Source organism: Synchiropus splendidus, chromosome 8 (assembly GCF_027744825.2).
Source record: "Synchiropus splendidus isolate RoL2022-P1 chromosome 8, RoL_Sspl_1.0, whole genome shotgun sequence".
Classification (NCBI taxonomy): domain Eukaryota; kingdom Metazoa; phylum Chordata; class Actinopteri; order Syngnathiformes; family Callionymidae; genus Synchiropus; species Synchiropus splendidus.
Genome location: NC_071341.1, coordinates 7,889,944 through 7,911,528, shown reverse-complemented (window position 1 = coordinate 7,911,528; position 21,585 = coordinate 7,889,944). Strand labels below are relative to the sequence as shown.

Below are 21,585 nucleotides of genomic sequence, written 5' to 3'. Positions count from 1 at the left end.
TTACGCGTGATGTCATGAAGTGTTGTCCCAATTCTCAGGTACATCAATCACTTCACTTTAGTGTCGGAGGGCACTTCATAGTGGAGGACACTCAAGTGCTCATGTTATGTGCTTGTGTTAGGGGGAGAAATGGGACACAGCCTAAGACTAGACTCGAGTCATATCATGCGGTCTGTGACAGCTTGAATTCAAAGTCCGGGCAGACGGCTGTACAGTACCGTGATCATTTGGGTCTAACTAAAGGTCATATTTGGGCCATTGGAATACTGTATGTTGTCTAATATATATATATATATATATATATATATATATATATATATATATATATATATATATATATATATATATATATATATATATATATATATATATATAATTTATTTCATGGTGGTATAATTTATTTCATGGTGAGGCTCAGCTCGCGGATCAGATGATCCTCTTGGATCTCTTGTCATGACTGTGTCTCAGATATCAATCTAAATTTGCCTAAGACTTGGCCCGAGTCATGTCACATGACAACTTGAATTCATTTAAATAATTACAGCAAATTCCGGACTACAGATTTCCCCGCAATATAAGCCACACCCAAGAGCAGTGGTTCTGTCTGCGCCGTAGAATGGTCAGTGGTGCACCTGGCTAAAAAATGCATTAGGATCACTATTAAACTAGTTTTAAAAACGGGGTCCAGCATCAAGTCAGACTCATGAAACAAGCTTCGTAATGTTCTGAACTTGAGTCATGAGCTCATATTTTATCCCCATTATAGTCCTCCAAATGCGCCCGTGTGTCCAAAGTTCTGTCACCACAGCAGGTCTCAGCTGCTGCTTCTTCTTGTCTCTGGTCCTACAGGAGATCGGCTTTGTCGGCGGAACTGCGGACACGCAGGCGAAAGTGCATTTAAATAAAACACTTATGATTTCATCGGTTTGATGTGATGAGGCTCAATAACTGAGGCTGTTAAAATCCATATATTTGCCAGGTTGTTGTTTAGGCCGCAGGGTTCAGACTGCGAGAAAAAAGATGCAGCTTTTAGTAAAGCAAAAATTACATCACGGTTTGTGGGAGTTTGTATTGGGTGTGTTTTGACTAACAGATAAACACAGGCAACAGCATAACCTCCGTGGCAGAAGGAATAATGCCAAGTGAATCAGCCAAACACAAGTACAGAGACTGACTTGGACAGCCTCTGATTGATAGTTCAATAAATATAAACTTGACTCTTGTACTGTGTTTAAAATTCTGGCCCGCTGCGTGATGAACTGTGACGCCCTGCTCAAAGCGCTTCCTGGTCACTCCAGCACCGAGGGCCTGAGGCCTTTATCATGTTGACATTTTACTGTGCATCACTGCCAGACATTCAGTCTCCTAGTAAAGTGTCCTGTGGCACGTGGATGCTCTCTGGTGCTAGAATAGAATAGTCGTATCGATTAGTGAAATAAAATTAGATTAGAACAAAGATGAGAAATGTCAACAAGCAAAACATTTTCGGAGGCTCCAATTATTTCTGGGGATTTACCTTTAGGAACGAGACTGAAACGGACTCTCTCAGGAGATAACCCAGGTGGCTGCCAGCTACCTTTTAACAAAAGCCTAATCTTGAACTTCTATTGAGGCCCAGGTGTCGTCTGGGCAAAACTGAGACTGTGGGCAAGAGGGAAATACCAGGTTGTGATTCATCTCACTTGCTGGAAGGGAAATATTTGTTTATTTGTACCTTCAAATGCCACTGCATTCTACGAATGGAATACTGACAGACATGAGTCCGAATGCAACGATCAAATCAAATATGGACTGAACGTTTATCAACTTATTATTTCTGCTATTTGCATTGGACATATGCTGTGAACAGTCTTGGACACAAGTGGTTGTGCCTGATAAAGGACGATGGATATTTAAATTTCAGACAGCAGCAAGTGACAAGCACATGAGCATCAGCAAAAGGCACTTTTAATACGACAGTTTTTTCCAACATATCCCCTGATGCCGACATTTCTTGCGTCCCATGGTGATGCAAATGATGAATGAGTTCTTTACTTCATACACATGAACACATGAGTGCCATCAAAACAGAGTGTAATTACATTTGTGTCAAACTTTGGCTGGAAGTTAGAAGCAATATTGTCAGTAGTACCGGATTCAGCTGTATAAAATCAGCTGTGTGGAAAAAGGGCATTTCCCTCACCTTGGTTTACTTACTGGCAACACTCACACCAGAGGACGAGCTGAGTGTCAGCCATTTAAAATGCTTTATCGTTTGTCAAAGAGCGACTAAGTGCATTTTTAATGACATTGTTCATCCAGGGCCAAAGAACACACACACACACCACGGATCCCTCGGTGATAATAACTCAGGTAAATAGTCCTCATATTGTAATTTTGTTGAAGCAAGTGCTAATTTCTGCCTCTTTAATCAACGTTTTATTCCATCTGCACGGTGTTCCTGTTCGGATCATCAGCTCTGTGGACGGCCTTTTCAAAAGGGGGGAATAGTTAACCGTTTCATTGGGATAAAAAACGCTCACCTTGCCAGCAGGCGCCGACGGTCAGTTGCACATCAATCTGTGATGGGTGGATAGGCCAGTCGTCTGTCACCAGGTACGGGTCGTAGGTCACTCCATCCACGTACAACGTGACCACCGGGAACTCCACGTTAATGACATAGTAATGCCACTCCTTGTCGCAGATCTGAAGGAGAAAAAAGGGTTTATTATCTATTGACACGGAAGCTAAATGTGACATACAAGTGGAAGCACATTCATAGAAATACATAGTAGTGAGGGAAAAAAGTCGCATTCTCATTTAGATTCATTGTTAACATAGACGATAATATTGTTCTTGAAATGTAAAAGCTTGAACCAGCAAGTATCATCTGTTGAACTGTTGAACACTCTCAAAACCATGACTGTCTCCATGTGTGGTGAGGCTTCATGAACCACTTTCCTCATTTTTAGAGCCCACTAGATGGCACTCTCTCTCTGAGAGATTTGGACTTGAACAACAATTTCAATGAAATCTATTTTTGAAGCTATATTGCCACCAACTCAGTAGAGATGGGTTCATGAGGCTTCACAAAACAGTGTCATGATTATCATAGCCCACACAAATGGCACTCGCTGATCTAAACTCTTTTGATATGAACAACTGTTTCAATAAACCAAGAGTGCCACCTACTGGGCTCTGAAAATGGTGACACTGTTTCATGAAGCCTCATCAGCTCATCAGTACTATCCACTTCTCCCGACTTCCGTGCACTTGCCTCCTCCACAACAGGGAAGGAGTTTATAATAAACCCATATCTGAGCTATTTGGACTCAAAATGTGGTGAAATATTATCGATAACTTGGACATTTCGCAAAACTGGGAAAGATTAAATGAAAGCATTGAAACTCAAAATCCAAATTGATGCATTACAAATCATTCGAAGGTCACAGCTGAACACAGGCTTGGAAATGACAGGAGTGAAGGTTCCTCATTGTCAACAACAGAAACCTCATGACTAAAATCAACTGACTCATCGTCCATTTTAATTTCTAAGTAGGAAGCCTGAGGAAAATCCACAAACCGCAGCGAGGTGTAGGAGTGAGGGTTTGTCAGAAAGACAAAGACGCAGTGATTCCACCAGGGTGAACACGTGCTGAAACACAGGCCCACACACATTCACGCGTACACAAATGAACAAACATCAGTCGTACATCATCCTCAAACCTTCAAAGTGGAAGCTCTGCTTGTGAAACAAAAGTTCTGTATTCCCTGATCACTCCGCTTTTCCAGCGTCAAATGCAAATTGGCAGACGAAAGGAAGGGATGAAATAAAAAAGCACACAAACAAATGAGAAGGAGGACAGGAAACAAGTCGACGACTGGTGAGAGGTAGAGATCGGAAACATCATGCATCAAAGATCCTCTATCATCTCTTGGGGCGATCAACGGTGAGAAGAAAAGAAAAGATCTGTCTGCCTCCACCTCTCTTTCTCTTTGAGCGTGGCTTCTCGTGTTTCTTCTTCGCCTCCATTATAACCCGACTGTGGGAGTTGTTGCCTCCAGTCCTTATGAGTTGTCAGATCTCTGTCACTCCTCCTCCAAACTTCATAAAAAAGTGGAGTGATTCATTGTGGAAAAGCTTCTATAGTCGGCGTGTTAGGTAATCTGAGGGCAGAGGGTTGAGTTAGGATAAAGAGGAGTGAGCAACTATCAATAAAGCCTTATTTTCTGTCTAGGTTGAGCGTCTAAATCCCCATTCATTGCTTGATATTTAAAGAATTAGTTTAGGGCTGAACACTATGTTCTTACTTTATCGTTGAAGATATTCATATCACATAATCTGCTATCCCACAATCCCTCGCTCGTGCTGCATGTACAGCGGCGTCAGTGGCAAATGCTGTGGCTTCAATGTGAGGCTCGGGCCAGCCAACCACAGAGCTGGTTCCATGCTTGCTGGTGATCGACAGCAGAAAGCAGCCAATGACAAACACCTCGACTACAACAGCACACTGCCTTGCTTACGTCTCTTCAAGGTATCAGGGATGAGTTTGGAGACATGCAACCAAGGACTGCTTGCTGGATCCATGTCACAGATGCTCACACGTCAACTGTACATCAGTTAGACTTTTGTTCTCGGCATAAATTATTGATGAACTATATTTGTAATGTTTAGTATGTGGTGTTTGTGGAGTATGATGATGAAGCTTGAAGCATCATGAAGCATTCTCCACATTTTCAGAGCTCACTAGATGGAATTCCGCACTCGAAAATCCTTGGATTTGAACAGCCGTTACAATGAACCTGCACATCACTTTAAAACCATTGTGCCTCCAACTGAACGTTGAAACTGAGGAACCTGTTTCATGAAGCTTCATCAGCCCAACACAACATGTCACAGGCACATTTCACCTGTACACACATGCACAGACAATAATAAAACAAGGTTCATTTTCACTTCGCCCCTGCTGCTCAGAAAACCATGTGACAAACAATGCAATGATATGCTTTTATCATCAGTAGAAAAGAATGACCGACACCAATTCACTGTATTTGAGTCAGTCCAGCCCGCAAGGGACCATGAGCAGCTGGGTGGTTTCCCTAATAAAAGAGCCACATGCCGCAAGTTCCATAAACATTTGAAGTCAGTTGAAGAATTAAATAGGGATGCTAGTGCCACAAAGACAGCACTGCATGATCCAGACTAGCAAAGAACACAGGTCTCCACTACTTTTATACTCAGTAAAAAGGCTTTACATCACCATAACCTCCACCCCTGAGCAAGTCTTTTATAGTACACAAGTGTGTCAGATTCATTTTCATCATTAAAGCGAGGGCTAGCTTGCCATCTGTTGCAAACACTTACTGGTCCCAGTATAGCTGATGTGATGGATTGTTTACACCAGGTGGAACATATTGACGCCAAAAGTAGAGCGATAAGGTTGTTGGGTCGACTCATCTAGGTCACCATGGAGACAGTGAAGTTGCAAGAAGTAAGTTTCAACACCGCAGGGTTCAGTATGCAGACGAAACGTTTCTGTTGTACTTATGTAACATAACACGTCAACGTAACCTGCAGGCCTTAATGGGTGTACAAATTATTTTTACACAAACAAAGCACTTGCACCGTCTGTGTGGTTCTGCTTGTTCTCAATTAAAAGTGAAGCTTCAAGTCTTTTCTAACTCTTTCAGGTATCATGCTAAGGCACGTCCCAGGCATTGACCCCAGAAGGGCACAAACCTGATAACATAGTCTGAATCACTGTTGGAAGCCTGCAGTCTTCAGATTTTTTGTGGGACTGGAGATGGATTCACATAGTTAAAAACAAATCCACTCACCCGGTGTTTGGATTTGTATGTTGTTGTTAAACAGTAAGAGAAGGGGAACAGAGAAACACTTCTCAAATGTGCAATCTCAGAAGTGTGAAATTTAGAGGAAAAGGGGCCAAGAATTGGGGGAGAGCAGTGAAGAAGGGAGGAGTGCTGCTGAGCCAGAAGAACAAAGATTGATGAGCAGGGGAAACAAGGTGACTTTTGGGAGAAGCAGATAGGAGGCGCCAAGGAAGCAGTGACAAAGTTAGTGTTGAGACAAAGGAAAGGCACACATGAAATCAGAAACAGGATCACAGTAGGACAATAGAGCACGGAATAGTTTGTTCGTATGCTTATTGTCTTTTCAACTTAGTTTGCATTTACTGTATTATTTTACAAAATCATTGTTAAAATAAAAGCATATAGCACCCACTATAATTCAACCCAAGCTGGGATGTGCCTGTCTCTCTGGGCCTGTTTTCTCAGGTCCTGAATGAGGGGACAGAGTCAGAGCTATAGGAGCTCTTCTTCACGGTAGTAAGAGAGATGGAGCTGACTTTTCTTTTCAGGTTTACGGTTGTGAACTCTGGTTCGCAGCTGGAAAAGTGAGAGCACAGATACCAGAAGCCTCAATGATCTGGCTTAAGCTGGTAGGATGCAATACAAATGTAGTAACTCTTTCTCTGGCCATAGGAGGAGCAGACAAAAAAAAAACAAACTCTATGGCTGTCCTCGCACTGCATGGTTGCAATGTTAAAGCCTTTAGCAACTAAAAACACAATGACCTGGTGTATTTTTACATGGACCGGTATTAGGTTTGGGGGGAGTCTAGTGCCCTTTTTCCGTTTCATTCTCAGGTTTTTAAAAAAAATACTCTGCTTCTCATCAATTCTTATTCTTGTATTTTGGTATTATTTCAGTACTTGTTCTTGGATCGCATCTTTTCCCGACCGTCACACACACCTCTCCTCCTCATATGGTGCAAAGCAACATCAGTTAGACATGTACAGTCTGTACAGGCTCACAGAGAAATGCATTCAAATTGACAGTTCACTGGAAGGGAACCAGCAACCTTGCGTGGCTCTGCTATTACCCCTGTGGCCCACCTCTGTAATCATGTTGAATACACAGAATTGCTTGACTTAAAGAGTTACCGACAAGGCTGTGCCAAAACATGCAGTATGAAATGATCATATATCACGTCTACAAAGTTGGTACTGGACGCTAAACCCTGATGGTCAACATCTTCTCCCCAAAAGATGCACAGCATCATAAGAAAAATGGGTGAAGGAGCTTAAAAGAACCAGGGAAAAGTGGCAGCCATCTGTGTCGTCGATACTCGGCAGCACTCATTTCATCGCTGTGCAGGAATCTTTTGGCCTGGAAGTTCACCTCAAATGGGTTCTTAAACCGACTGCAATAACCATGGGTTCACATTCAGTTTATGTAGACAAACAGTGGTGACGAAACTTGTGCCGTAAAGGAGCGAGTCCCTTTCTTCAGTTCTACTTCATCTTATTTTTCATATGACCATTCACTCTAATGGAGCCGACCGATGTACAACTCCAACTGCACAGCAGACGCTGTCAGACGCATCATCCTCTGACACCCGGCACTTTCAGAATGACATAGTTTTAATAAAAATAAGTCCTACGTTTGCATGAACCTGCTCTTCTTCCCCAAAAACCTCTGTCAAATTGTTCAAATATTCACTGATATCGTACCACTTCAGTGCTTGTTTACAGAGTTGGTACCTCCAGTTACGTCACACGATGGCGCCGGTGTTATGACGACTCAACATTGCGCTTGCTAACTTCATGTTTATATCTTGGTTGATTTGATGTCGGAAGCTCTCTATTTAGTCACTCGGTTGTCACCAGAATGACGTCTAACCACTTTGGTAATTCACACATGACCTGTTATGATGTGCCTGAAGATTGGCTTCTTTCAATAATATAGTCAGTCCCATTAAATTTTTTATCCTCTTTACCAGGGGTTCTTAACCATTTTGATCTCAGGCACCCATTCATGTAATAGAACCACATTCATAATATTCTGGATTTCATTTGTATTCAATAACCATATTTAATCTACTTACACTTAAACCATGTGTTCATCGCAAAGATATTTGTTTGTCATCGAAGACTCCAACTAGCAGCGGAACCAGACTCAAGTCATATTCATCAAATGTATTAAAGAATATAAAAAAAAAAAGAAAATAATTGACTCGACGCAAACTGCTGAGAAAATGGGAGAAATAATGAAGAAAATTCAAAGCTTTGTTTCCCCCAAATAAACTGCAAACAAGATATAATAAAGTGCACATGAAAGTATCGCTGTCAGTTTTCAAATTCATTTTAAGAACCGCTTCAATAGGCACTCTGATCAAAATGTTTGCTGTTGGTGGGCGGGGCATCGCTTCCATTAACAATGCAGTTCATGGTAATGCACCACTTCCATCTATCGCCACTGTCAAACTGTGAATGAGCACCACACAGACGGCAAAACAAAAAAAATGAAATGACTGCTGCTGTCTCTGATGCTAAATGACTGGCTTTTATCCGCGCTCATTTATGTCGCCTCATTAAAGGAAATACTTGAGCTGTTTGCGTTCCCATAATTGCCATAAATCATTTTCAACTCGCTGTCAACGTGGAAACTGTTCCAGTGTCAATTGTTTTCAAGGCCCCAAATTGGACGTCTGAGAGTGCGTAATGACCAAAATAGAAGAAACAATTAGAGTCGGGTGACGGAGGGCGAGAGCTGCGCTGGACGGATGTGTACAATGGCGGCGGCGGCGGATGCGACCAGCACCGATACACTTGAAGGTGACTGTGAATTAGTGGCTGGCAACAGTGACTAATTGCGGTAGCAATTATGAAACGCTGGCTGAACAGACTGGGAGTCAGAGCCAAATGACCTCTCCTCCAGCTCATAACTGCCCCCCCACCCCTCCGCCGCGCCCGTCCCAGTCCTCCCCTGACTCACGTTTGCAAGCATTAACGCCTTACTTCATGTATCCACGAGGCTTTCCGCAGTAATGGTTTTCAGCTCAGTGACGTTGACTGTTTGACTTTCACACTTTGTCCAGCTATGTCAATGAGAAAGGCAGCTTGTCTACAGTACTGACACTTCCGATGATCATTTTTTACTATTTTTCCCCCACAATATTGTGTCTTTTTGTTTCTAATGTGTGCTTTTACTTTCATTTATTGTTAAATACAAAAACACTAGAGCCACTTAGCTTGGTTGGACTGGATTATCTGTCAGTTAGAAGTCATTGATGACAATGATAAAAAAATAAAAAAATAAAAATTAGATGATCTTGGATGCTTGTTTTCAACAAAACAAATGAAGATGATCAGAAAGGCAAGCCCTTTGTGTCATGAATAAACATAAATAAAAGTACATGTAATTTGCCACTTGGACAGAGGCACAGTTGTCACGTTCCGCACTCTTATTCTTTGTCTGTTCCGTGTGCTTTTATTTTGTTGACCGCCAGTAGTTTCCTTTTCCTGTGTCCCATCCAGCTTAATGGCAGCACAGCTGGAGCGCATCCCATCATCCACTCCTCTGTGGATATCTTCTCGTGGGTTCCAGACTGCTGGCTGCTGGATGGTCACTTCGTGTCATTCCTCTTTGTTCCTCTGAATTTTCTAGATTCTTGTGCGCTCTTCAATTTCTCTTCAGCCGCTTTCTTAGTTCCACCTTCTCCTCCTTGCTCCACTTCTGTTTTCGTCTCCTCAATTCTTTAGCCAGACTGCGTGTGAGTCTTCTTTAGCTCACTTTTCATTTATCGATTGTGTAGATTTTTCCCTGCATGTGAGTTTGAGTGTTTCTCCTCCATGTCGCGCTTTTAGTTGATTGGACCTCGTGAATTTATATCCGAGCGTGTTTGAGTTCTACCTGTTTTTGACGGTTGAATCTAATTCACCTCTCTTTTGTTGCAGATTTTTCCCTAGTCCCTCTGTGTATTTCCAGGTTCGTGTTTGGACTCCAGCGCCTTCAGTTCCTGTCTTCGTTGTCTGTGTTTATTGTAACCTGTCTATTAAATTTATGAACTTAATCTCGTTGTTCGTGCCTTCTGTCAGCCTGCAATCATCTGCACTTGGGTCACTTCTTAGGCAATTATGACAACAGTAACTTACTTGGCAGTAGTGAAGGGTAGCTGAGGTGAAAGATGATGGCGCTCTAGGTTTAAGAAATGATGTGAGGTTTTGTTGAAGTCTGAACATTTTACAGCAGACAGTGCCATCTGGTGGTCTCAGAAAATCAGGGCACTGTTTCATGAAACCGCATCAACCCATCACTACTTGCCAATGTGTCAGTTCAAGTTACAGTATGTTTTTGGAGAGCAATCGAAAACTGTCTGAACATACAAACACACACAGAAACACACAGAAAGGGCCGTGGTTGCCTCAAGTTGGAAGCAAACCCTCAGCCTTTTTGCTGAGAGGGGGCAGCTCAACTCGACACCCCAGTATGTGCCATGCTTTTTTGCGATGACATATTTAACTTACTTCAACTTCAGATGATTGGAATTTTATATATGTAACAGTTATTATGTTGATGAACTGCCCAAGACACACAGCAGGAGTGAGCAGGAAACTGTCGCTACATAATGAGTGACAAATCTTTCACAAAAGTTTCATTGATGGCTCCACAAAACTCATGATGGGTTTCTGAAGCTTCATGAAACGGTGTCCCTATTTTCAGAGCTCACTAAATGGCAACCTCTGCCTCAAAATCTGTGGATTTTAACAACCATTTCAATGAGCCTCATGCCATCTTAACATAAGAGCGCCATCCACTGAGCTCTGAAAATGTGACTACTGTTTCACGAAGCCTCATTAGCCCTTCTTGACTCAGAGCACCACTGAAATTCAGTTTTTGCATTTTTTTGTTAACAGACAGAAACACAGGCTCATCTGCGCAATGACTTAACACGATGACAACATGAGACTTGAAGTTCAGAAACTGTCGAAAGGAGATCTATCAAAAACATGAAGGAAAAAAGGATGTCCTCAGTAACAGGGAAAAGAAGGTCACGCAGTTTGAAGTGTCAGCACAAAGACCAGCCGGGGTGAAAGTTTCCACGATGCTTCATCAGAGGGGGTGGATGCAGACAAATTGGCAAGCTACAATGTGCCACCTCGCCTATTGCCACACTCCATCCATCACACACCTCCTCTATATTACAGAGAACCGTGACAACATGTGCAGCGCTGATACTCCCACGCCATAATTACCAGCTGACTCCATCTCCTCCTCAATTCAACTCAACTATCTCTCTCATCTTGTTCGTTTAGCACCAGTGAGGTCAGAGAGAGAGAAGTGCACAATAAATCTTCACAGCCTCAGACACCATGCAGGAAGTGCTGTGGCCAGCTGGTGGCAAGAAGCAACATGAAAAAAAAACAACAACTTTTGTTATTAAAAACTATTTGGGTAGGCAGAAACAAAGTCCGGGGCGCAAAGTTGGAAAGTGCTTGTTGAACCGAGAGTAAGACAAATTGGTGGCCAACAAATGTGGCGAAAGGGTTAAAAAAACTAGAAAAGATTGTGAACAAGAAAAAGAGACTCAGCAAACCCATTTGGTTGAGACTAATATGACGAATGGGAGAGAGCAGCAGCCTTTCTGTGCAGGTTTCATTACTTCTGCACTAGTATTTATCACCAACTGATGATTTCCCCTATAGATTCACACACACCCTTTTTTCTAATTTAATGTGGAGCTGACGATGGGAGTCAAAAAGTTTGCATGGTGTTGAGCCACCGATTGTGTGAGCACTTTTAAACAGGTGCAAAGAGACATCTTCTTGAATCAATGTTTGCCTTCTCCGTCGCAGCGCGGCCAGTTTTGCAAAATGAAATTGACTGTAGATGGTTTTGGTACATGAAGGCGACTTAATAAACCCTCCAACTGGGCACAGACTTTCATTAACAACCTCAGTCAGCGCAACTGAAAAATGGGTTTGAGAGAGCCTGGCTGTTCTTGTTGGTGTGTGCTGGAAAGCCATGGATACAGACAAAAACAGATTATGATTGTACCTCAACATGGTCAGCAAAACAGAAGAACCAACCACAAGCGGCATGGACGCCACGATAAATCAACAACTCCAGGTGGACGATCACTGCGTCGAGATTTTGATGGGTGTAGTGACACAGTGATGTAACTGTCCAGCTTATGTATTTTTCATTTGTTTTGGGTTTTATTTAGTGTTGAATTTTTGTCTTTCAGTTAGTTTGAGTGGGTTGGCTAGTTTTAATCTGTATAATTTGTTTCAGTTTTTTGAAAAAATGCTTAGTTTCAATTTAGTTTTTATTAGTTTCAGTTATTTGATTGGAACCAGACTGAAGATTGAAATAGGTCCCAAAACTAGTCAGAAATAAAACGTCAACATGACACCATGAGAGCATGTAAAAAAAAAAAAAAAAGTTTGGAAAGAAATTTGCCCGACTACCACCAAGTCACCAACACAAGTGATGTCACAGACGTGACATGCCGCACCTGGCTGACTGCTGAAAACCAGCCGAGCCAAAACAAATAGATTTTAAATCATCTAAAAATGTGTCTTTATTAGGCAAATAAAGACCTAGAAGATAGATTCTCAAAAAATTCTCAAAAAGGTTTCGTAAAAAGACAATGCAGTTTCAGTTACCACTTTTTGAAAAGCATACGTTTTTATTTTCATTTTAGCTAATGAAAGATTAACAATTCAATAGTTTTCTTTAGTTTCCGTTAACTAAAATAACCTTGGTTACTGTGAAGCCTCGCACCTAACCATCAATAGCAGGAGGAAGTGACAGCACGCATGTTCTCTGCATTACTGGAATGTACTGTACATCCACTTATAGCAGGAGATACCGCGCTCTCACAGACACACACACTGCTTCACAGTAATATGTTGTTCATGACATGACAGAACACGGCTATTCTGCTGTTTGTGTTGAGTGATCTGATGAGATGCTCTGAAACTGGCACGGCACTACTGTCTCCAGCCACCACTGTAGATAACTCAACTCCATGCAACACCAGCGACATCCATTCGCTGCATCCGTTCAATGGCGAGTTGCATAACTTCCTGAGCAAAATGGACCTGGACCCAACAGAACTGATGAACAAAACATGAAATGATTCTGATCAACTGAAAGTTTCCTGAGTTAAAAAAATAACCTGTTGCAACGGTTCATTTGATGTTGACTAGTTTGGCACATGCCATTCTTTGCTTCTGTCACTTTCGTTTGCGATAATATTCCGGGCCTCTGTGACAGTCATTGGGCCTGAAAAGAAATAGTCGCGCGCTCTGTCGCTGCTCCTCTGTCACTTACGGGTTCCAGCTCCATATTTACCCAGCAAAGACCTGCACATCCTCATTCTCTCATGAAGAGGAGATTATATTATCCGAGGATGGACGGAATGGAGACGGATCATGATGGAAACCAGTACCTGGTGTGTCTGTAATAGGAGCTGATTTAATCTGCGGTTCCCGAAGAAAATGATAAAAGAAGATATTAATATGTGTGATGGATGAGCGAAATCAACTCAAGAGGACTGGAACAACAAAATGTGCCCGTTCCAATTCATCCTATTAAATGATTCCTCTTCCCGTTGTCCTTTGCTTCCGCCGTCCATCAATCTGCGTGTGCCTCTTGCCACCAGCCAGATCCTGTTTGAGTGATACCAGCCGTTAAGAAATAAGGCTGTTATTTTTCAACAGTTTTGTGATCTTTTCCTATTTCTCCCAGCGGTTCCCCCCACTACGTTATATATTGGCATGCGTCTCTCCCAGTGGGAAGCCAATTCTGTCAACTCGCCCCTTTGTTGCTTCCGTCTTCATTTTTCTTCTCTGCACCTATTTTCCTCTTAGATATGTCGCACCCCGAGGAGCGCTTCTTTTTCACACACATTTCCACTCACCTTTCCTTCCTCCCTGCTGGCATCAGCTTCAACACTCCCATCTTTTCATGTTATTGATTCCAGCTTTCAATGAGATCCTCCAACGGAATACAAACAAGGCTATTTGCATGAGCGCCAATCGATCCAAAGTAGCGGCGCAAGTTTGGCGCTCACAATAAAAATCCATCGTTTTGATGTGGATGTGTGCTCGGTAGGAGACAGGAACTGGGCTGTCATTCGAAGTACAGTGTCATTTTGGAATCCCTGGGAGGAGCAGGAGGGTTAACCGTATACAAAGGCCACTGGAAAATCCCATCTTCTGCTCTGGAGGTGCAGCTGAGTATCAGTCACTGTAGCTTGGAGGTCATAAAAGTCTAAAAGGTCATAGCCGTAAGCGGATTTGACCCAGGTGAAGAATTTGAGGACCGAAAATCAATAAGGGCTGGTTTTATTGATAGTGACTAAGAGGATACAGCAGGGATGGGTTGTTCAGCGGGATTTGTTCACCTCCATGTAACATAGAGTAGAGGATCCCAAATTCATGAGCCGCGGGCCATTTGCGGCCCGCAAGATGCAGTTAGGTTGCCCACCACCAGGTGTCCAATTTTAGCATGTATGTGGCTGCTAGCCTTTCCCCCCCCCCAGTTTTCAAGTGAATTCCTAAGGATGACATATGGCCTGAAAAACTTATAGTTAAAGTCCAAACTAAAGTGCAGATACATTTGCAGTTTTGTTGCAGGTGTGGAGGACGTACTGTGGCCGGAATTATATGGTCATCCATATATTGTAATCTGTATTATTAATGTGATTTTGAAAACTTTATTAGATGGCATTCATGCAGAGTCAAAAAAAAAAGAAGAAAAACAACAGCCAGTGGAGCCATTCAGCCGCACAGTGTATGCTGCGGATGACTTGTTGTCGACTAAAACCTTGTATTAGCCAACTTTGTGTCACATTTCTGGTTGTCTTTTTTAAATGATCCCCTTCTATTGGTCTTCCTCCGTGCACCTCTACTATCTAGATGGCTTTATTTACAAGCTAAAGATGGTACAAAGTGAACAGTGGCAAAAACCACAAGACCCCTCACTTCCCGGCCCGCGGCCCAGCCTCACCAGAGCTTTGCCTCAAATGGCCTCCTGTTAATTGAATCTGAGACCCCCGAGAGTTACAGTGACATGGCGGTTACATGTTCTCAGAGCAATCCCCAGTGTTAGAGAGATGCATCACCTGAACATATGGAGGAGTGTGAGAGAACCATGGCCATCCATTCCAGTTGTTTTTTAAATAAGAAATATGGAGCCAACACTCTGAGCCTCAGACATCTATTAGATGTGCAGTGTTCGGTCTATATTTGGCCTAAATCTAGATGATAGAGCTTTATTCATTATTCAGGATTAAAGATCAGATAAAAAGCAAATATAAGTTGTGTACATCATTACCAAATAAAACATTCAACGGTCAATGATCAATGAACAGACTAATAGACGGCAGTCTAAAAAAGTTGTAGAAATATTTTAGCCTAGTTTAGGGACCATTATATGTCTGTCAGACGTTTTTTAGTCCAAAAATGCTCAGTGGAAACACAATATACAACCCCCTACGCAATTGGCTTGCTTCGTACAAGGAAGGCTCTGTGGATTAAGAGGCTACAGGTGCAGGAGCAGCCTACTTTCCCAGGTCTACGCAGATGTCAGCTACACTGACAGCTACACAGACATGACCAGCCGCTGTACTGTAGCTATTGCAGTGAACCATTCATGCTCAGTAAGAGGCTTTTTTCCCCTAAAACCAACCAACTTTGGCATCTATCTGACTCTATGAATCCTTCATTACCGGGGCTGCTGTCACTAACATAAAGATTGTGCCATTTACAGCACAAATAAACTCCTGTGAACCACAAGAATGAGGACAACGCTATAAACTGAGCGAGGAAGAGAACATCCTGGAACATAAAGAGTGACATTGCTCCTCAGATCAGTGTCTCAGTGGGGAGTTGGGAGTGTGTGTGAGACATGCCATGCCATGAGGTTTCAGCATTACACTGTTATGCACTGAAATGCACCAAACAACCTCAAGCCAAGACGACACAGGAGTTTTTAAATTACAGTTTCAGTCAACCTGCTTTAGATGCTTTGGTGACTGATATTAGTTTTCACTAGAAACCGGTAGATGAAATGAGAAGGGATGCACCAAAAATTTGGCAGAATAGTACAAAAAAAAAAGAAATTTTGGCTTCAGTATCACAGAAGACAAAGTTCTGGCAACCCACTCCACCATTCTCAGAGGCTCCAATGTACTAACCTGCTGATGACCAAACAGGAGCGGTTCAACACAAGTGGAAATGATTTTGGCTTTCCATCTCATGTGTGTCACATTTCCTCTTTTAACTCAACTTTAACTCAAATTCTATTTTATTTTATTTTTTCATCATTTGAATAACAAAGTCTGAAGTATATATATATATATATATATATATATATATATATATATATATATATATATATATGTAAACATATATAATTTCATTTTAATATGAAGCCAATCTATTAGTATGAGATATTTGATAACAGAAGCAGAAACATGGACAATTGGTCTCGTTTAAATATAAGTATATAACATAATATAAGTTTCAATGAAATGGTTGTTCAAATCCAAAGATTTTAGAGCAGTGAGTGTCATGTAGTGGTCTCTGAAAATAAGGACTCTGACAGTTGAAACTTCATAAGCTCACAAGCGCTACACTTAACTTTGCATAGACTCAGACTTGCATAAACTTGCTGGGAACCGTATTGCTGGCGATAACCCTTATCAGCTCACACTCAACAAGTCACTGCATTCTGCTGAAGCATGAACACATCATCAACATACATGTCTGCTCATCTTCTACAACAACTGAAATGAATGCAAGCGACTGTTTTGTCCTGGTAAGTGAGGGAAGAACGGTCTGTTTTGTCTTGCCATGGTGTTCTTTGGACCCGGCAGGAGCGGTGCAGCTCTAAATTTAGCAGGCTCTTAGTACGACTCATCCATCATTCACCAGCAACTCTCCCCTGAGATGGAACATGTCCAAGATTGTGTTTGTGTGTGTCACGGTGCCAAACTTGAATGGCCAAATGTAAAGTAAAAGACCCACGGGCTGTCTGGATGAGCACACAATGTTTCTACAACATCATCTGGCAACGTGTGAGCCACCGGTCTGGGGCCAAAAAGCATCTAAAAATGAAGTGATTCAACATTCATGAAAGCCTTCAATGTTCTGAAAGCATGTTTTTGTAAATAAGGGATTACTGATGAACCACTTTTCAGAGTGCTTCTTAAATTTTCAACCAAAACTCCAAACCAAAGCCGTTTTATATCAACGTATACTGATGCTATTTGTTTGCTATTTGCTATCCTTATGCGTTTAAATGGTGTCCAGTTTTGCATATTCAAGTAAAATAAACACACAAACAGTCACAACAGTCACATCATAGTGACTTAGCCATTGGACTGCATCATGATTTGGTTGCTCACAACAGCTCACACCATTGGATTGGCTTTGCTTTCCAGCATTTTGAATCCCTCTAAATCAACAACAAAAGAGAGAGACACACACACACATCCCTGAACTGTTTCCAAAGTCGAGCACTGGAGTGCTTTTATTTTGTTTCATTTTAAGTGTCCAAAAGAGGCCTTCAAGAATAAAAATAAAAACTAAAAGAGCAGAGATGATTTTGTTCTATCGCTGCAGGTGACACACCAGCAACCTCCTGTCACGAGACTCATGACTTCTTTCCATGCCACATGCTTCAGTGTAAAATGTATATTGCGGGCAGACATTCTTAAGACCAAGTATTGTATGTGTTCAACTTTCAGTATGTTTGACAGTTCCAGGTTGGGACCACCAAAATGTGATGGGTGGATGAAGCTTCATGAAACAGTGTGAATTATTTTCAGAGCCCACCAGATCGCAGTCTCGACTCTAAAATCCCTGGTTTTGAGAAACTGCTTTCAATGAATTCATTTTTTTAAAACAAGAGTGCCACCTGCTGAGTTCTGAAAATGAGTATTGTATCATGAAACCGCATCAGCCCATCACTACTCACTGCTACGTCTACTGTACACTTATAGGAGTATTCTTGAGAATGGACAAGAAACTCTTTCAATAAACTTGTTCACTGCACAGACAAACCTAAAGGCACAGAGGTGGTGACATGTGATGGTAACTTGAGGAATTTACATGTGGTGGGTGATGTGCAGATGAGGTTTCATGACACAGTATTGAAGTGTTGAGGAGGTTCCAGCAAAAACCCTGACGTCATTTCTAAACCAAGAGTGACATCTGGTGGCCTCTGAAAACTAGGACACTGTTTCATCAACCCTGCAGTAGTGTTTCATAATACCTCATCTAGCCATCTCTACAAATGGCTCAAAAAAGAATGGCTCAGACCTAGTAACCCATTCTTATCTTGACAGAGCATATTCACAAGATTTGTTCACAAGCATCACACTCCCATGACTGAGCCAGGAGAAATGAGACTGGACCTCAGACCCGACTTATTAAAATGTCTTGCAGAATTTTCTCATGAATGACAGATAATTGTTTACAAATAGGATTTTTTTTTTGCTGATGTTCTTCACTTTCATCTGGATTTACAAAAGTTCTGTCATTCATTTTTGGCTTTTCGGCTGAGTGCACCTTGTACATCGTAACAGCTCCATAATGCTACAGCGCCACCTTGAACAGTTAAGCCTCCACTTCAATTTTAAATCTAGAAATACTACAGTATGAATTAAAAAAGAGCTGTAAGCAGTATTTATTCGGGTTAAATTAATATTCAACCACGTTGCATTTTATTTATTTTTATACCAGTATTGTAAAAGTTCACATGCAGTTAATGCAGTCTCAGGTGTTCATTGCACTTTTTTCTAAATAAAATGTGAATGCATTGCTATTAATGGTTAACTTGTTTATATTCATAATTAATTGATACTTGACTCCCTTACAAGACGCAACAGGAATCTGGGAAGCTTCACATGCAATAGTCTAGTATCCAGTTACAGTAACTCAAATTTTGGGTTAAAAGCTACTGAATTGATTTTGTTCTAAATAAACAAATTCGTCTTCTGTCAAACATATCAGCAACCTCAAACTGTGACATGAATAACTCATTGTGAATATGAATGCCATGTGAAAATGAGATTTATTTGTTTATAATATCAAAAACAGCTGTCAGGTTAGCAGCTAATATTCTCCAACCTCCATGCACCAAAGACAGTTTTGAATTGACTGTATTCAGACAAGTACAATCCTATTCAGCTCTGACGCAGCTTCCAACAAAACATGACTGACAGCTGGTTACTTCAAGGTGCTTCTCACTACCGTTCAATACAAGTCAATAAAAAATCTCAAACAATGCCAAAGGCAAAGGAACGGCTGAGGTTTTAAAAAAGACCGAATGCAATAGTTCTGCACCTACAAAGCCCCAGTGAGCAGAGAATCCAGCCGTTTATTCCAGCCACTAAAACTAATATCAGGAGCCATCTTGGCCCCTCATTACCATCATTATGTGGCAGCTTGCGGGGCCTGTTTAGGTGGAGGGGGGAATAAATTGAACTTCGGTGATGAAGCTTTGTATTTAGAGGAGGTGTTCAGATCCTCAAGTTCATTTGGTTTCAAATACTTCAGCTGAGAGGAGGGAGGAGATAGGGACTTAATGAGAGTTCCTGCTCATGCCCGCAAGGTCAGACAACAGGCGTGAGACTGAGACGGTGAGGAAGCTCCAAGTACGGTTCTATTCCATGTGTAGCCTCCTCACAGTATGTATTCCTCCAAAAGAAAGACCCCAAACAATACAATGACAGATAATATGTCCTTGTTAGAGTTGCGCCTTAAGACACAATGAGATTTTTAACGCATATTCATTCATCATTTACAGTGTATAGAATACATAAAAAAATGTTTCTCACGCTGAAATAGCTTTAAAAAAAATCTTGATGACATACATTGGCTTTGTTTTTATTTTTTATAACTGGCCTCATCTTTAAAATAGTGCTTCACACACAGATATCCGGGGCGTCTGATGAGCTGTCTGCTCAAACTAGCTGTTGGTGATGCTCCCGGAAGCCCAGACTCTCTTCTTATTAACTCTCTTCTTCTCTTCCTGTGGGTGTATGCAAAGGTCTTGTGAGTGGAAGTAACCTGGCTGACTTGAAGAGTGCATTCTTATTCGATAGACAGCTGCTGTCAACATAATCCCACACTTTCTCAGCCCAACCAAGCAATTGCTGACTGGATTTAAAGTCTATAGCAGTTGAGCTGGCAAGACACAATACATGAAGATCTGCAAGTCGCAAGTTGAGTTGGAGGCCACTGTTTCATGAAGTCTCACCGGTAATGATGGGCTGATGAAACCTTATGAAACAATGACCTCATCTCCTTCAGTTCTGAGTTCAGTTGGTGGTTCTCTTAGTTTAAAAAAATGTCAGAAATGATGTGAAGTTTCATTGAAATGGTAGTTGAAATATTATTATAAAGCAGAGAGCACTATCTAGTGGGCTCTGAAAACACTGAGGACACTGTTTCTTGATGCCTCATAATGCCACAACTACTTAGAACAGATATTTTCCTTCATTTTCATGCATGGCTTTGAGTACATTTCTTCATAAATTTCACTGACTCATGACCAAAGAAGTCATCTTAGAGTGTGTAATAATTGAATATGGAAAAATTCTAAAGGAACACACGGTGCGTGACCATTGCCATCAGCTCAGATGGTGTAAAGACCTTCCTCTGTCTTCACACTGAAATCAAACACTGGTGTGTCGAGCTTATGTTTTCCACAACATGGTACCTGCTCTAGCTTCCAGTGGAACTCGGCCGGCCTGAAAGTGTCCACCTGTGTGAAGTCTCTCCTCAGCAGGAACACCAGTCTGCAGTTATGGACGTAGAGCGAATAATGATGGCGGTTCATCTCTGCGGTTACAGAAAAAAAAAAAAAAAAAAAGAATTAACCATTGTCAGAGCATAACATTCCAAGTTTCTGGCACTGTTTGAAAACATCTTTCTTTAATACATACACTCATTCTAAAGTGTATGGATACACATATATCCACTTTGTGACCTGGTTCCAGCATTTGCTGAGAGAGGGAGACATCCTCATTTAAATATAAATTGTCCATTCATAAAAAGTTCACTGGACTCAGGATTGACCCCCAGTAGTGCTGAAGTGTCCTTCTTTGGGACGTGTAATAATGGAGAGCAGACAGGGATCTTTGTCAAGATGATAGCACTCAATCCTATAACGAAAAGAGTCGACTCACCTGTGTGACCTTTTTTGTGGGAACCAAAAGTCTGACAACATGATAGCTTGCAGTTTCTAAGCTATCTCCGCTGCCAATAGAGGAAACTCTATCTACAAGTGAATTTGATCCATTTATGCCAGCCATTATAGCATTATAGCATCTTGTAACTCGTTGAGTGAAAATGGCACTTTTTGTATTCGTTGTACTGATACAGTTTTTATAGTGTCTCACTACCTCCTCAGAGAGGTAGTTGAAGTGTAATTCATCAGCAATTTTTTCCTTTTTTTCTATTTTATTTTTATTGTGATAATGCTATTACCATGATATTGTTTTTGGAAATATAAGGTATTTGATGCCTTGACCCTTCATTCAAGAGAAGGATGCTGTTCATTGAACCGAGCTGAAAGTATATCATATCATACAGTGAAAAAGAAAACTCAACAAAAAGCTACAAAGGTGCTGCCAACAGAGAGTGTGCCATTGAGAAGAGGTGAATAAACGCTTTTCATTAACCAGTGATGGCCTTGAAAAAGAATACAATTGATAAGTTTGTCATTTTAGAATTCAGGAGGGAAAACATTGTGGACAGTGAAACAGCGGTGAGGTGTGCG

At 41.5% G+C, this 21,585-nt stretch overlaps 1 protein-coding gene across 2 annotated transcripts in view; it reads right to left on the bottom strand.

The window, feature by feature from the left end:
• The window catches only part of LOC128764265 (calsyntenin-2-like), a 263,773-nt gene that overhangs the window by 31,818 nt on the left and 210,370 nt on the right, over positions 1 to 21,585 (bottom strand). For both annotated transcript variants that reach the window (XM_053873891.1, XM_053873892.1), the window contains exons 8-9: positions 20,524 to 20,645; positions 2,523 to 2,685 (exon numbers count right to left, since the gene is read on the bottom strand). In XM_053873891.1, coding sequence (XP_053729866.1) covers positions 2,523 to 2,685; positions 20,524 to 20,645 — 285 coding nt within the window. The remainder of the gene's footprint in view (positions 1 to 2,522; positions 2,686 to 20,523; positions 20,646 to 21,585) is intronic.